Here is an 18,666-nt window from a genome sequence, read left to right as displayed (position 1 = left end):
AAAAGATCAATTCCTTTAATCGGTACTGACGTATTATACCGCCACCATTGAAGAAGTGAAGTCAGGTTAATTGTAATAAAAAAGACCAAAACATGATGAAAATATAATACTTTGGAAACAAATTTTTGTATTTTTGTCTTATAGCCACAATACTAAAGATCTTGAATCGCAAACCTGGGACAATAACCGGTTTTCATGGTCTTCTTACCAGAAAATATTAGCTTCGGCTCGGTGGGAAACTGCATTGTAGCGATATTTTAATTATTCTTAATACAGACAGATAAAACGTGTTTGTTACCGAGATTTACAAAGTGTAAACTTGAGTGTTGGCAGCATAATACATAAGTACCCTCTAATCTATCACGCCTTCAATTATTATGTATTTAAAATTAATATATTATGCCCAAAACTTGGATTAAAGGAAAACAAGACTCAACCTAAATTGCAGAATATAAGAGAAAAGGGTGTCCTTAAAAGGTTCATTTAATTTCTTGGTAAAGCTTGGTAAAGCGTTATATTTTGAAAGAGCATACAAAAAGGATAAAAAAATTTGCAGTGGGTCAGATGATTTAGCTAAGATGAAAGTGAAAACGTCAATTAATGCTTTTTTATACTCTTTTGTAATTCAATAATCGCTTCTGTGGCTAAAAAAAAAAAATCTTGAGCCCTTAAAGGGGTCTCAAAAGTATTTCATTGTTGTAACCACACAAAGAAGTTATCAACACTAATTAAGTCATTGATAATTGGTTAAAAACCTATCACTAGTTTATAAATAAGTTGCTCAAGAGTAATATATTCCACAATTAGTTATTTATAAAAATTCAAACCTCATTTATTAGGCAACTCAAATATAAACCGTTTTCCTACTGTTTCAATTTAAGGGTGTGTTTTTGCGAATAATGTCGAAAAAAAATAGCACTGAATTTTGCGATCCAAAACTTTACCCAAAAACGCACCCTAAAATTGAAACGGTAGGAAAACGGTTTATATTTGAGATCGTTAAAGCTGGTAATGAAAAATCTGGAATGTAGAGAATTAGTAGCCTAAAACAGCCAAACTACAATGTAAGAGCAATTCTCTGTTATTTTGTAAAGGTGTCACACATGAGTCAAAAGTTTGGGAAGCATTTCCTTTAAGGCTTGCTTCATGCAAGTGGCAGAATGAACCTTCGTCCGTTGAAAGTTGCCTCTCAATTGCTAATGGACAAGTAGATACGTACCCATTTCCTTATAAGAGTACGTACGTGTACGTGTCTGTGTACGTTCATGTAACCAGACACGTACCCAAACTTACAATTAGGCACGTACCGATTTGGAAGTGATTTGAGCACAGACGTTTGTGTACTAATTATTTTGAAGATTTGCATAATCATATTTTTAGACGGTAGCGGGTAAAATTTTACAAATTGCTTTTATTTAACCTAAGTAATGGTAAAAGGTAAATTTCAGCAAATAAAACTGATCGAGTGACGGCGGTAACGCCGGTTGCTTTGTCTCAAAGTTTGGCAATTACAGAATGGCAATTACTGTAAGTCTTGTTTGGTAACTACAATAAAAACTCCTTTGATTTCCTATTGAAAAAGAATTTGGTTTTTTTTATTTGCACAGCTATTACTAACTTCATACACAATTTTGCCGATTTCTTTTTTCAGGTTTTATTCAAAACGGAAGCGTTCCAAGTGCTTGCCCATGTGAAACAATTTCTTTAATCAAGGCACGTTAAATGTGGTGTCGAAATTGAATAAAACTCCTTGTCCGATCCTGGCTTAGCACTATATTTCTCCAAAAAAAATAATATTTTTCAGCAATTTAATTTTTATTTTTCTAGGACCTGACGCAGCTTTTGACCCCTGGGCTGAAGAACTGAAATTAAAACTTTTACAACTATTCCCACTGCCTCTTGATTGGAAGCCACGTGATCCTAACATACCTCCCCCAAGTCGCTATGAAGTTGTCAACAAAAACGGCTCCTTCTTCATTCCTCCATCAGGGAATCAAATTAATAGATTCAGCGCAACTATTTCTAGCAATGAAAAAGTCACCTCTGGAACGCATTTCCAAGATGTGCGTTTAGTGAGCTTTAATTTTAATAGTGAATCATTCTATTACCTACCGGGTGCTGTTTTAATGGTCCAACCTAAGAATCTAAATGAAAATGTTAAAATGTTCTTCCAATTGTTTCCTCACCTTCTTCCTGATGAAGAATTACTACTGAAAGTTGAACCCGAAGTTGAATATCCTAGTCCGTTAACTTTACCTCAGCCGTTTACTTTAAGAAAGGCGGTTGAAACTTATTTCGATATACAAAGTAAACCGAAACGGTACTTTTTTGAGCTTTTGAGCTACTTCAGCCAAGATGAACTTGAAAAAGAAAAGCTCCTGGAATTTTCGAAAGCAGAGGGACAACAAGATCTCTACAGTTATGTGAATAGACCCAGAAGAAATATTTTAGAAGTGCTTTATGACTTTAGACATACAACGCCGTATATACCAGTTAACTATTTGTTTGAGCTTATTCCTGAGATGAAAGCTAGGGCTTTCTCCATCGCTTCAAGTCAAGATGTAAGTATTAATGTAAAATAAATGGGGTGTCTAGTTAGAACCTTAATTTACGTTATCCAGTATGATGGCCGCAAAGCAGCAAACTTGTTAAGGGGAGAAGATCGATAGATTACTCTTAGAGGCAGTGTCGTCAGCTTGAAGGAGGGGGACAAATGATGCCCCCTCTTATATTCTGCAATTCTTTGTTGGTATGCTCATTTTAAAATGCTTTTTTGGTATTTTTCTTGAAGTAGTTGAAAAAAATCCGGAAAAATGACCTCTTTCTTCTTTTGATAAACATATTTAACCAACACACCCCCCTACCATCTACATTTTTATGCCAACGCACCCCTATCATCTACATTTCTATGAATTGATGCCAGAAGGGCTGTTGTTTTGGAAATTTTGGCTTTTTAACCCAAATATCTTGCCTCCCATAAATTTTACTAATTTCCTAAAAGTTTCTTGGGAGGAGGTTTAAGGGGGTGTATTAACTGGTTTGAGTTGGATTGTTTGATATTTATAAATAAAAAAGTACTGCAAAACAAAGTTTAGTAGTTTCTATCAACACGAACCTTGATGAGAAAGTAAAAAGCATATCAGATAAAAAGGAACGAACCTGTAAATAGTAATTTTAAGGTAAATTTTAAATATGCTTATGAAGTTCAAAGCTACCTGTAAGAAACCTTTTAGCAAAAGAAAGTTTGAATATCTTTTGGAAAAGAGGAAAACAAAGTCAACTGGGCATATTGGTGAAAGTCATACTACTCAATTTAACTGATCTGAGAACCCTAGAAGACTAGTGGTCTTAGCCTTGTATCTCTGAACATTCGCTTTTTTTTACCAGGAGTAATCATATAGACCTAGTGGGTGTAGAGTTAAAGAAGGGGTTTCGATCGAATGGGTATTTGATGTTCAACTATATCAACTATAGAAAGACATTGAACCGCATGGAAGTGCCACACTGGATCGAAAAAAACAATTTTCACCCAACAAGGTCAAAATCCTATCAATCAGAAATTCTAAGTTATCCCTTCAGTTCCACACTATTCAGCCCCCCCCCAAAAAAAAAGATTCTCCAACTCGTAAAAACGCAACAAAAATGGATCTAAACGAATTTTCGACGCTTTTTTTAATTCTCTTTTGTAAACTCCCCCTTCCCCGAAATTTCTATAGCTTATGTACATTGCCTCATAGTTGTATCTCCACGATTAGGGGATAGGGTTATTGGACCTTTCTGTAGCTGAAGGGGCTCACAAAGTCCGTTTTAAGACCTATACTTTCGAATTTGACTTGGAAAGTTTTTCTTGCCAATGTAGAGGAGTAGATAGGGGGGATTGCTGACAAATTTTCATCATTTAATGAGTTGCAAGCTAACAGCTATTAGATTATTTTTTTTCCAAATGGAGGTGGAAAGATGTATTAAAACTGAAAACGAAATAAATTATCCTGAATACGAGACTGGCTGACAACCCTCAACATCCCCTCTCCCCTTGCTCTGTATGCTGAGGTTGTACCTTCGATCACGATGCTTTGAGAAGGAGAGGACTAATCTAGCTGGACATATTCTAAGCCAGTGATGGCCAAACCGTCGATTGCCAGCTATTGGTAGCTCGCGACAATGTTGTTGTTTAGATTATGAACAATAACATTTTCTGTTCAAAGTTTTGAAACAAAATCGACGTTTCGGTTGAAATGAAAGTTCGATTGAATGAAAGCTGTAGTAGTAATAGTATTAAATATAAATTATAATTATATTCTCCTTTCATGAATATGTATCTATATACAGCTTCTAAAGTGCAGTATTCAATGGTTCCTTTATATTTTGTAGTATTGATCCTACAAGGATTACATATCCCTTAGAGGCAGTTTTAAAGGGGGAAGATAAAGGGAGCACTGGCCTTGGGTGCAGAATTTTAGGGACGCAAAATTCAAATACATAATCTAACCTTTATAATTATTTTTTATTTTTGAAGTTTCATTCTTATCAAAATAAAGTAGAGGGTGCGGTTGGTAGCAAGAATAAGGAAATTGAATCTGCATTTTTGATTTTTCCCATATATTTTACCATATAAAGTAAGAAGTCAGATTTAAGTAGGCTAAATGAAAAATTTTCTCAATAAATGAAAATTTTGGTAACAAGTGAAAACTTTGTAAAATCTGACCTGAAATTTTTGGGAGACAAGGGGTTGCTAATCAAGATTTTGCCGTGGGTGTGAAAGAGAGCTGCCACTGCTTTCTCTACTATATAGAATAAAGATGAACTAGCTCAAATTTGAGGCTAAACCCCTCTTTCTTTGCCTCCTTCTTTCCCTCCCTATCTCTTTATTTCTCTCTCTCTCTCTCCGTCTGTATCTTTCTCTGTGTTTCTTTCTTTCTTTAGCTTCCAGTCTTTTCCAATATTTTACGTACTATTAAGTTATATTGGATATTACTACTACTACTACTAGTACCAACTCACCGCAGCACCAATCTTCCTGGGGCCAACAAAGCTACGTACGCTCCTCCTTCGTCCCATTTCTCTTAAATCTTTATTTACAACATCCTCCTACCCCAACTGTGGACAACCCGCTTTACGTTTAGCCCTAGACAGGTGGCCGAAAAGGAGAATCTTTGGCAATATGTCATCCTTCATCTGCAGGACTTGCCCTAGTCCTCTCAACATTTCCCTCATTGTCGCCCTTGAAAGCGGGTTTGAACTTGAACCACATTTTTCTTACAGCCCACAGATTGTAATACGGTCATTCAGCCGGGTACCCAAAACTATCCGTAGGTCATTTCTCTGCAAAACAGCTAGCAAATATTCCTCCGTCTTTCGGAGCTCCCATGCTTCAGAACCTTACCCGACCACGGTCAACATTATAAATTCCAATATTCTAATCTTGATTCACAGACTTATCTTTCTTTTCTTTGAAAGATTTTTAACTATGAAAAAGCACCCTGAGCCATGGCTATTCTAATTTTAACATCTTCACTGCTCCCACCGTCTTTGCTAATAATATTACCATGGTAATTGAAGCTATCCAGTTGATCGATATTTCATAACCCAACGTCACCTTTCCATCTTTATTTATTCCTAGCCTTAGCGACCTAGTTTTCTTAACATTAATTTTCAAACCTATTCCAGCACCCTGAACCTGCAAAACCTCTAAAAAAGTTCTTTTATTTCGCTCACACTTTCATCTAAGATGCTTAAATCATCAGCATAATCCAAGTCCCGAAAGTTTTTCTTTCCCATTTGATTCCGTGGTCTCCCATTGCCTTTACTGTGATTCTTAAGACATTTTTCCATCAAAATGATCCATAAATGGGGATAGAGCACAATCCTGCTTAATTCCTGATTCAGTACGAAGCCAGCTGCTAGCCTCATTTCCTACATTAACCACAGCAGTGTTATTCTCATACATAGCACTAATCACTTTAATCTATTTGTCTGGTATACAATACACGATGAGACCTTTGCTAAAGCTATTCCAGTAGCTGAATCGAACATTTGGTTATAATTTATAAAACTTAGGACTAAAGGTGTTTGATTACTCAAGCACTTCTCGATTTTTAACCTAATAATGAAAACATGGCTGACACATCCTCTAGCCTTTCTAAATATCTCTTCAGAAACTCAGTTACCCCAATATAGGCAACGAGGACTTATTATTTCTTAATCCTTTTAGTACTGTAACTAATTCTTCCTCACAGAATAAATCTTCCTTCACACTTTTACTGATTATTCTTACTTGATTGTACTAATTCCTTTTATTACTATTCACTTATTATTTTTTACTAGTATATTACTATTTAGTTACTTACCTGTTCTAAGTCTGCTTACTATTTTAGTTTAGCTACTACCCATTTCAGGTTTATTCTTCGGGTGCTCAGCTTCTAGTGGCAGTTGTTAACTATAAAACTAGATTATCTGCACCACGTCTTGGCCTGTGTTCAAATTTTCTTGCCAGACTTAGGAATGGTGACAAAGTCGATGTTTGGCTCAAAGGTGGGACTGTCACCTTTCCGCCTGACGATAAACCCGAGATTCCAGTGGTTATGATTGGACCTGGGACTGGTTGTGCCCCTTTCAGAGCATATATACAGCATACGGTATCCAGGTAATTCCATTAGTAATGTAGTATTGGTCTGGAGCACCCATAATAACTCAAATTATATTTTACTCCCCTTGTCTTAGCTTGTTCCTTGGTTAATTAAAGTGATCGATACAATAATACGTATTATTCTCTCTTTTTTTAAAGACAGCGAAATAAAAAAGGAATTAATTACACATATAACGATTTTGCCTTATTCTGTGTTTTTTGTTTGCCTTTTTTTCTATTCTTCTACTCTTTCTGATTTGTCTGATATTTCGTTTGATGAAAAGACTGTGTGGTCAGATACCACCGTAACGAATTCACTGTGTTCAGACTACGTTTATATAATACTAAGAGCATATCTCTTTGAATGAAACGAGGCTTTAATTTTTCTCTCTTTTTTGTTGCATTCCTGGCCATAGGATCGTGAAGGGGAATATAATAGTGATTTGTTTTATTTTTGTTTAAATTTTGTTATTGAATAGATAAACTCTGAGACTATTTTTTTTCAAAAAATGACTAAAAAGGTGACACAGAATCCTCTAGTTGTTCTCTATCCTCTGAACATATTTGCAGAGGCGTATCTACTTCGTAGGAGTCATCCTGGGGCGTTCAACACTCCTTCCCAACAAATGTGAAAAATCACACAAACATTATGGTACCTGTATGATATAGCCCTTACCGCTCAAGTCACACATTATAGAACCGTTTTTTTTTGTTTTTTTTTTTTTGTTAGTTTCTTTTACCTTAACGTTGGACAAGACAATAGAAGTGACAGAATAGATGGAAAATATATAATTTGGGCTATATATTTGCGCATAAGGTGGGGGGGGCAGGTGTTGGTAAAGTATTTCGACACTGTGAAGCTAAAAAACAATCCATACTTCATAATATGTAGAATATTTTTATTTTGTTTTAAGTTTAAAATAAAAATATAAATTATCAATATATATATATATATATATATATATATATATATATATATATATATATATATATATATATATATATATATATATATATTTTCTGTTGAGTCGCTACTAGAGTCACCGTAACGACCGAAAAAGAAGAAAAAATTATCTAAATAATTCACTATATTCCATCACACACCTTCAATAACAAAAGAAGAAGAAGAAAAAAAATGACTCATAAATACGATGCAATTTTTCCTTAGCTTTATATTTAAATTTTTCAAAACATTTTTGTATCATTAATTATCATATCATTACTAGTCCTTAAATTTATAAATAAAATATACATAAAAAAACGAATAATTACTTAAAATTCATAAACTTTATTTCTAAATTCTTCGAACTTTTTTATATCATTAATTGTCATATCGTTACTATTCCGTAATTTTATTCTTCGATAAACAAAGGAGAACTTACAGCTTGTAGTGATGGCAATTGGAGCAGACAGCGCCTTGCATGTTCGAGTATTATAATTGTGACAATTAGACCTAACCAGAAACATACCTGAGAAGCATAAAGGAAAATTATTATTATCATACATAAACATAAATAACCGATGATAAAAATCCCGTAAGCCAGCAGCTGGTAAATTTTTTGTTTTCTATATTCCAATATCTCAGAATCACTATAAGATTTATTACAGAGTAAACGAATCGCAATATTTTGGAGAACTCGAATTGGATTCACAAATGTCGGAAACGTCCCCAACCGTAACTAAGAACAATATAAAATGTACCGGTGTATTGTTGATAAATATATCAACCTTAAAACGTGATGCGGGACAAAGTTTGCGGGTATTCTAAGTATTCCGATGTTCCGTAATAAAATTGCTGACATGTTCCCAACATGTTTGCTAAACGACAAAGTTTCATCAAGTGTACTACCTAAATACTTGACACAAGACTTCTTTTCAATCTCGCCATAACTGTTTTTTTTTTATTGAGAAATCCTTGGATATTATGTAGCTGTTCTCGAGAATATAATAAAACTATTCTTAGCTAGTATATTTACGCCTATCCAAGTTGGAGCTATTTCTAACTTGAAAATTCAAGTAATAATTGAGTATCATTCAAGTAATCCCTGCTTAATTCTTGCCAGAAAAAACAAGTGGCGTGTCAACAGCAAACATCGGAACTGTCACTTCTTGTGGATCATGGAATAATTCACTGAAACTGTTTTAGATATTAGACGTAGTATCACTTAGGTCTTTACAAAAATTAAGAATAATAGCGGTCCAAGAACAGAGCCCTGCGGAACTTCACTTGTAATAGGAAAGCTAGATTAACACTTTCAGTCGATCTGAACTTACTGTAGCCGGTCTGCTAAGAATGCACGTGAAAAGTTAAGCCCAGGACCTCTTGTACCATAAAACTCACAATTTAGAAGTAGGAGATCATGATCTACTGTGTTGAAAGCTTTAATTATATCTAAAAAATATTGCTAAAACTCTGTAACCTTCATCTAGAGCTTGATTGACTACGCTGTATAGATAGGTAACCACTTGTTCTATTGTGTAACCATGCCGAAATCTGGATTGAGTAGGATCTAACACATTATGACGCTCTAAATATGCATAAAGACGGACAGCAAAGCACTTCTCTAAAACACGTGATAGCACAGGAAGAACAGAAATGGATCTTTAATTTCCTAAATTATTTGTCTCGCCACCCTTATGACCAGGAGTCACACGAACTACTTTAAAAAAGGATGGGAAGAAACCCTCTTTTAATGTAGAATCAATTAGGGACAAAAGTGGTTTCTGGATTAGTGGTAGAATAAATTTAACCACTCTTAACGGTATGGCCTTACTACCAGAGGAATTACTTTCTATTTTGGAGATGACCTGTTTCATCTCACTTAATGGTAGAGGTGCTAAATACGCTGAAACTTCAGATCCAAAATGACTGAGGCAGTCAAAAATGCTTGGATCATATAACATCGGAGAGACTACTTCAGTAACCAGTGTTTCCACTTCTACCGATTTATCGGTAGATCTACCGATTTTTGGACCTTTCTACCGAATAAATTTCAAGCCTACCGAAATACCGACTTTTTGCCGATTTTTTTTTCTTTTTAATTGAACATAATAGGTATGACTGCGAACAGCGCCATTTAGAGAAATCCCGGAACCATTCACAGCCACTTTAGTCATAGTGCAAAACGAGTGAATTCATTGAAAGCCTACCAAGACTTCTTAGAAATTGACAATCACAAGATATTGTCCCCTGGACAAACTAGATAGTTATCTGTACATATCTGCGTCCAAAGGATTCTTGAGCAATGGGATGCTCTCAGATTATATTTTACTGAGGCTGTGTTTGATGATCCTACCCATGGAAACGATTTAGCTCTTTGTGGCTTAAAAAACTCCTTTATGAGAATAATGATGATGTCCGTGGACTATATTTTGGGCATGTTGGCTGACTTCAATGCTCTTTTCCAATCACAGTCCGCCCTTTTCAATACATTTAAATTAAAAAATAAAGACTTGTTGCAACTCTCTCCAAGAACTTTTTTGAGGTAGAATATGTAAATGGTTTGAAGAATCCACTAGATGTTGATGTAAATGATGACAATTATTATGTAGATATCCAAAATATTTATCTTGGACTGAATGCCCAGCTCGCTATTTCGGAGCTTGTAGAGCGCGACCCTAAGGTGGACCATAATAGAGAGATGAAGGTATACCTCACAGCAAGAGAATTTTACAAGGAAGTAGTTGCACAGATCAAAACTGGGTTCGTATTTGATGATGATTTGTATGAGATGTCCTGTCTTGTAGAGCCTTCGAATGCTGCTAAGCTCAATCTTTCTAGTCTTGCACCACTTCAAGTTAAGTATTTTCCTCCTACATGTATTAGAGCTGCCATTGACTCGGAATGGCGTGAACAAAGCTCTGTTGATGTTCCGAAGGTAGAATATTGTAGATTCGTTTTTTCTATTGTTACCCCAAGTGGTCGACCAAGGTTTGTAAATCTAAAGCAGGTTATTTTCTTTTTACTGCCTTTCTCGAATGTTGTTGCAGAGCGTCTTTTAAGCACTTTATAAGAGGTGAAGACTGATAAACAAAATAGATTGTCGACGCTGACCTTGTTTGCCATCTCCCGTACTAAATGCGGGACGAAGAGGATGAATATGCATTCTTCATCGCTGATAGTTGATCATGAACTAGAGAAACGGCTAAAGGAAGTACGAGCATCTGCGACCGTTGAAGATTATATATGAGTGATCAAAGTTAGTCTATAATAGCAAAAGTTTCTGTTTTGTGTTGCATTAGATATTTGAAACTGCCACTGTTCCAAAGTGTGCTTTATTGATTTATTATGATGAAAAGTACCTAATTAAGTAGATTAGAATTCAATCAACGTATTCTACAGATACCATCATAGGCTTGATTCATTCGTTTGCAGTTGCTTTAATCATTTGAATCCAGTATCTCATTTGTTGTTTGAAGTCCTATTTTAAATGCTTTACTATGATGAACAGTACCTGATTCAGTAGAATAGGATTCCATTAATAATAACTAAGGATATTGAAAGTGCATTTTTTAAGCTTCGTTCTCATGCGTGTCTAGCTAGCATCTGTGTTTACACTCGTGCCAGGCAATATATTCGTGTCTAAACATATCTTGTTCCCACGTAGGCATAAACACCAAATGTCAATTTAATTAATACATGAAAACCGTTCTTTCCTTATGTGAGAATTCGGATTCATAGGCGCTGCAGATTTGCAGCAACCACTGCAAATGCCACGTTTGCAACATTTAAGAATCGCCGCTAGCTCAAGAGTATACCATATTAGTATACTAGCGATTTACAAGAGCCACTGCAAGCGCTGCATTTGCAATGACTACAACATTTCGTAACCGTCCTTATTATAACGAGATCAAACAACGCCCCATTACTCTTTTGCAGATTTAAAGAAAACATTGCTTTAAATCGTCGTATGATCAATCGTAAGTCGATAGACCGTTGTAGAGTGGTCTAATTCTGAATTGATCTAAGACTTCAGCAGAAAATTGAGCATTTTTGCGAACTTAACATGCACTTAGAGGGTTTGGGCATGTCTAGAAAGTCTCTACCGATTTTTCTACCGATAGCGTGACGCCATCTACCGATTTTCTACCGAATTTTAGGCACGCCATACCGATTTTCGAAGCATGCGAAGTGGAAACACTGTCAGTAACACTCTTTCTTACAGTTGAAAAGTAATTTCCGAATACCTCCGAGACATCATCAGCACTTCTTGGCATTTCACCTTCTAGATTTACTATTTCAAGTGGGATCGTTTTTGTTGACTGATGAAGTTCTTCTTTAATCATGCGCCATTTTTTTGCCGGGCGTCCCGATACTTCATCAAACTTCTTCGAGTAAAATTCTCCTTTTTGCTTTTCTTGGTAATCTATACAGAGCACTGCGATGATTATTATATATTCTATCGTTTAAATCAGATTTATGATTGTTTTTTTTTTGTATAACTCAAGATAACTGTTTTATTTACATAATGCCCAGAAAACTCATTCTTTAAGCTACAACTATTTCCTAGACTAATAGCATGTCTAGGAAACGCACCAAAATGGTTAGGAGTGTCATTAACAACAACTCGAGGGATTCAGGATTAACATTAGAGAATATATTATCAATACATGTTGCGAATGTATCCGTGTTCAGTCTTTCATTCGTGTTCGTGGTGTGAAGACCATTTAGTCTAAAAAGGATAAAACTAATTGGACTGGTTTGACTGGATTTTATTCAATCTAGGTCGCATTGCAAAGTGAAATAGCTAACCGGTTTTGGCTCGCCCGGAGATTTACTGTTTACCTGTGCTTGATTACATGCTGCATTAATAAATAAGGAAGTGGCTTTATTGCAATCATTATGGCAGTATCATAAAAGAACTTTGATGAAGCAGTGAAGATTTAACGGAAAAACTTGATGCTGTAATCCGTTCTCAAAAAGACATCAACAAGTCCATTCAGTCCCTTACGGGGGAAATAGCTACGCTAAAAAAGGATGGCTCCGATTGAGATATAAAAATTGGGCAACTGGAAAAGGAGTTGGAGGATCAAAAATTAAGGTGTGATCAACTGGAGAATCAGGTACTGGAAAGTGATGTCAAGGACCGTAAATTGAATTTGTTAATTCATGGCATGCCTACTGAGCCGTCTCAAACAGTTGAAGAAAATGTTTTTATCTGTTACAATGGAGATGAGCGACCCCATTCAGATTACGAAGTGCTACCGCATGCTCGGTGGTTCCAATGCTCCGTCTCGTCTGTCAGGCCACGTTAACGTTACTAATCGAAGGCCTCGTCCGGCACCTGTATTTATCTCGGTTGTAAACGAACAGAACATTCAGAGGATTCTCAACTTAGTTCGTAAATTGAAGGGGAGCGGCATTCGTGTGTGCACGGATCTTCCCCCCAAGCTAAACGCTACTCGAAATGAACTTCTTGCGAAAGCAAAGGATTTACGTGAGTCAGACTCCGCAAAGTTTACGCGTGTTAAACAGAAGGGCTCGAAACTTTGGCTTGAATCCAAATCCACGGCCTCGTCACCCTGGGAAAGAGTGATGGGCTAGTTGTTGCTGTCCCTTTGTGATTATTATTAGTATTGTGATAGAAATTTTGATTGATTTTCTTGCCACTTCTGTCACAGTGTTGTGTACATGTTGGGTTTTACAACCTCGTTTTTTGCGTATAATTTTTTTTTTAGTTTTCTAGCATTAGTAGGTCTAGTGAAAAAATCAGGTTTCGAGGTCTTGTTTGTTCTCTGCCACTTTTTTACCCGATTTGCCTGATTAGTGGTGCGGTGCCATTTCCATTTTTCCGTCGTGTCTGCCTGGGACATAAGGTAAAGATGAAAATTATATATAACACCTGAGTAGTGGGGAGTCTGGGGGAAAATTGGGGAGCCGCCTCGGTGATCAGCTTGATCTATATTATGATTTTCCCCCTTTTGCTAAAGGTGTTTATGATGATCATTTAGCTAGCCTTCCTGCTACTGATTTTTTATTTGAAGGAGATTTAGGAACACCTGTATTTGATGGGAACTTAAGATCAGCACTTTTTAACTGCAGAGGTTTGGCTAGTAGCCACGAGTTTGTTTCGCAGTTACTTTGAAACCACAGGGTAAGTATCTTAGGCCTATGTGAAACGTTATTAAGTAATGAAAATGCAGAATTCATGAATTGTGATGCATTTAAATTTATATCCAATAATAGGGAAAACAGACAGGGTGGCGGAATTGGACTTTTTGTTCGGGATGATATTCCATTTGTTGTGAAGAAGCAACTATCTAAGCATGACCAAGAGATGACTTTTGAGAGCCTTTGCATTGAGTGTGTGATTGATAATAGCAAAGTTCTCCTCTGTGTTGTTTATTTATCACCATCGGCTTCGTTACAAGAGTTTTTGCAAATTTATGAATGCTTCATTGAAGATGTGACTAATTTGAATTCTGAGCAAGTTCTGGTAATGGGTGATTTTAATATTAATTTATTGTTAGCTCAGACAAATAGACCGGGAATTTCTAATCATTTGGATGAAAAATCGCTTGAGTTTCTGTGCATGAACCTATCAAAATCACTTTTACCATCATGCAGGTCTTCGACCCGGGTCACGGAAGATACGACTACTCTCATTGATAATATTTTTTCTACTATCCCCGTTACTCTTTCGCATATTATATTTACAGATATTTCTGACCATTGTGTGGTAGTTGCCGATGTTGGAATTAATCACAGACCAAAATTTTCGGAATTTAAACAAACTCGAAAAATTGATAAAGAAGGAATGGATAAATTGAGGAACCTTTTGTATTTAATTGAATGGGCTGCAATTCTAGAATGTGAATGCCCTGAGATTTCTACGGCTCTGTTTTTAAAATATTTCCGTGAGTGCTTGGAGGAAGCATATCCATTGAGGCGCATTAAAATAAAAAAATATACACTCCCTAAAAAACTATGGATCTCACGTGGGCTTCTACACTCTATTTCAATAAAAAATAAGCTATTTAAAATATCTATGTCATTCCCATCTACTAAAAATAAAAGAAGAGTTTAAAAAGTATAAAAATGTCCTGACACAGTTAATTCGGACAGCAAAAGCTAGATATTTTGAAAAATCATTTGTAGAAGCTCGTGGGGATCAAAAACACACTTGGACACTTATTAACTCTCTGTTGGGAAGATCTCAGAAATCTTCATTTCTGAATGAAATGTTACGTGGTGATGGTACTTTTTCTTCCGATGAGCAGGAAATAGTGAACTTGCTCAATGCTCATTTTGTAAGCATCGGTGAAAAAACAGCTAATGCATCTCATGTTCCTCCAAATAATAATAATAATGATTTATTTAAAGATCACATGCCCCCTCCCTCTGATAAAAGCATGTTCCTTTCCCCGGTCACGGAAATTGAACTAAAACACATCATATCTAAAATGAAAAAACGGTTCATCTGAAGCCCTTGATGGATCTTCGACTAATTTGGTCAAAGAAATATTCCCAGTTATATCGCCGGTGTTATACCACATTATTAATCTTATATTGTAAATGGTGTCTATCCTTCAACATTTAAATCAGCAAGAATTGTGGCCCTACATAAAGGTGATGACCCGAGGCTTCCTGCTAATTATCGTCCTATATCGATACTCTCTGCTTTTTCGAAGGTTGTAGAGCGAGCACTGTATAACAGAATTTATTCTTTTTTTGAGGAATTTGATTACATTTCTAAACTTGAGTTTGGATTTAGAAAAGAGCACTGAACTGATCATCCTATGGCTATTATTGTCCAACATATTAGTGATTGTCTTGACCGTGGCGAAACGCCTGCAACTATATTTTTAGACATACAGAAAGCTTTTGATTCCATTTCTCATCAAATTCTTTTGTATAGGCTTTCGAATGCTGGTATTCGTGGTAATTGCCTTAGGTTACTTGACTCGTATCTTCATGGGAGGCAGCAGATACTTATATATAATGATGTTAGATCTGATTCTTTACAGCAGTCAGATAAGGTTGGTGTTCCCCAGGGATCCGTATTAGGACCTCTGCTTTTCCTAGTTTACATTATTGATTTGTGCTCAGCTACTGGAGTTTCTTCTATAGACACTCAGTTAGCTGACGACACTGCAGCAACCGTTTCTGGTAAATCTCGTGAAGAGCTAGTGGTCAATTTAACATCCACATATGATAGATTGTCTACTTGGCTCTCTGATAATAGACTACTTCTGAACAGAAAGAAGACGAAGTTTATTGTTTACAGCAGAACGGGTCACAAGTTTCCAGATATAGAATCAGTTTCCCTTTCTGCGAATAAACCTGATTCTGTTATTGAAAGGGTTGTATCTGTAAGATATTTGGGAGTTGTGTTTGATGAGAATTTGTCATGGAAAGAGCAAATTAATCAGGTTAGAGCAAAGTCTGCCCGTGGAGTTGGTATAATGTGCAGACTGAAAAACCTTCTTCCATATTGCGCTCTTAAATCTCTTTACTTTTCCCTTGGGCAATCCCATTTTGATTATGCATTTATTATTTTTTGAACACTTTTAAAAGTAATGTTACCCCTTTACAGATTATCCAAATAAAGCAGTTCGTATCCTTAAACCTTTTCTGCCATCGCCATCAAACTTCCCCTTAAAATCCACAACAGAGACCCTTTTTTCACTTCATAATATTCTTCCTGTTCGGCAAAGTATCCAATTTTTAAGTGTTATGTTTAAGATTAAGCTTGAACGAGAAAAGCTCCCCAGATATTTTGCATCTATGGGTCTTATTTCTTCTCCTTCATCTTTACAAGTTGAAACCCGTGGTAAATATAATCTGCGGACTCCTAAGGTAGTTACAGAGAGGTTGCGTTTTTGCCTGAGGTATTTGATTCCTCTACATTGGGAAAGATTGAAAAATGAGATTGATTTTAATGTAAGCATAGATGCTATAAGACGGAAGTTGAAAAGAGTTCTGATTGAAAGTTATAAATCTAAATAATATGAATGTTTTGTTTTTTTTAAGGACGTTTATTATTTTTTTGAGTATTGGTTTGGTCTCCGGGGTTCGCCCATGAGGCCTCCAGATGTCTTATGACTCACTTGGTTTTAAGTTGTAAATTTAATTGTGTCTCAAAATGGTGCACGGAGGATGGAAATGGTATCGTACGGCACGGGATTTGTTGTTTATTTATTTCTGCCAAGATTGGTTAAGAGAACTATTTATTTTTAATTTTTGTGCATATTTAGTGTTGCTTAAAGGTAGCTCAATTGCATTCGAGCTATACTCTCAGCCTTGAGTTACCTAATATTTTGTATATATTGGTTATATTAAAAGTACCTAACCTAACCTTGAATTGATGGAAGTGATCCAAATGATAGGAAAATATTCAATTGTCGGCTGCTCCTTGCATTCATTTCAATCAGGCCAACGTTTAGATCACCCACAAATAGAGGTGTCATTGAGGGGGGACAGTTGCCCCCCCCCAATAATTTGCAAAAAATTTAATGTATTAAGCAGCTTTAAAGCTGTTGCTTGTTTTAAGTGTCAAATTTGCTCTTTACTTTGAGAACTTGTTTTTTTTTATTTAACTTATCGAAATGAAGCCACAATCTTAGCTAAAAATATTCTATTTATAATTTGTATAATTTTATATTTATATATGTAATTAATATGCAAACAATATAATTTGTTATAGTTTTTTGATTATTAAATTATTTTATTGTTAAAAGTAAACACTTTTAACCACGTAAAAGCCGTGTGTAAAAGAGGAATGGTTTTTTTGACTCGGAAAGTTGTTGTGTTATACGACAGGATTACCAGGAATATATACACCCAGATTTTGGGTCAGGGAAGGTATTTGCTTGCTCCTACATTCTGCCCTTGTTCTTTCCGAATATTGGCTTCTCTTGAACTTTTAAATCTCTTGACAAGCAGTTGAGACTATAAGTAACAGCCCAAATAAGCTCTGGGAAGATGTTGTGCGACTTTAGTCTGCATCCCTTTTTTATTGGTAAGACCAGGAAATCTTTTGGAGACAGCTCTACCTGTCTCCTCTTCAACGCCCCGCTATTTACGCTAAAGTTTGACTCTTTCTCTCAACTCTACTTTAACAGTAAAAAACTTTAGCGTAAAGAGCGGAGCGTTGATGAGGAAGCAGCCCCTTTCATATACTAAGTAATTTCTGTTCGTTTTAAGTTTTAATGTCGCTTCTTACTTTCAGTTAAAAAAACTTGTTTTTTTTATTAAATTTCTGAACGTTTTTGAATCAATCCATGTTTTGATTTTGGCTCTCCGCAGATGAATAATCAAAACGAAATTTGCAAATTTATTTTTTTTTACTTTTGGCATTCTCATAGTTTTGATTGAATAATTTTGAGAAAAAAAGAGCGGGGGAGGAGGCCTAGTTGCCCTCCGATTTCTTGGTTATTTAGAAAGGCAACTAGAACTTTTATTATTTCACGAATGTTTTTATTAGTAAAAGATATACGTAACTTACAAATTAGCTTACGTAACGAACTTTTGTATTCTCATGTTTTTATTACGGATATGAGGGGGTTCACCACCCCCCCCGTCAGTACCTCGCTCCTTACGCTAAAGCTTAAATGTTGTCCCAATTCCTTAAGAATGACCCCTGAATCACAAAAGCCGTAGAATAAATAGTTGAAATTACTAAAAATACTTTAGCGTAAAGAACGAGGTATTAGGAGGAGGTGAACCCCTCATATGCGTAGTAAAATCTGTTTGTTTTAAGTTTTAATGCTGCTCCTTATTTCCAGTTGAAATAACTTTTTCATATTTATTTTTTCATTGTTTTTTTTTTTTTTGGATAATGCTAGAAAATCCTGCGCTCCCTTCATGGAAATTTTCTTCCCCAATGACAAATTCCTCGATGGAAAGTTCCCACAACATATCCCCCTCTTCTCAACCCCTCCCCCAACCAAAAAATCCCCCTGAAAACGTCTCTACACTTCCCCATAACCATTACTATATGTAATCACTGGTCAAAGTTTGTAACTTGTAGCCCCTCCCAAGGGGACTGTGCGGGAGTAAGTCGTCCCCAAAGACATAATTATAAGGTTTTTCGACTACG

General features: G+C 35.8%; 1 protein-coding gene across 1 annotated transcript in view; it reads left to right on the top strand.

Moving 5' to 3' along the window:
• Window positions 1–18,666, top strand: part of LOC136024851 (NADPH-dependent diflavin oxidoreductase 1-like) — an 81,624-nt gene that overhangs the window by 58,280 nt on the left and 4,678 nt on the right. Inside the window, exons 4-5 of the mRNA XM_065700353.1 lie at window positions 1,828–2,561; window positions 6,396–6,643. Coding sequence (XP_065556425.1) covers window positions 1,828–2,561; window positions 6,396–6,643 — 982 coding nt within the window. The remainder of the gene's footprint in view (window positions 1–1,827; window positions 2,562–6,395; window positions 6,644–18,666) is intronic.

Source organism: Artemia franciscana, chromosome 3, assembly GCF_032884065.1.
Source record: "Artemia franciscana chromosome 3, ASM3288406v1, whole genome shotgun sequence".
NCBI classification, from domain to species: domain Eukaryota; kingdom Metazoa; phylum Arthropoda; class Branchiopoda; order Anostraca; family Artemiidae; genus Artemia; species Artemia franciscana.
The sequence above is the reverse complement of the archived record's forward strand: the minus strand, read 5'-3'. Positions and strand labels throughout refer to the sequence as shown.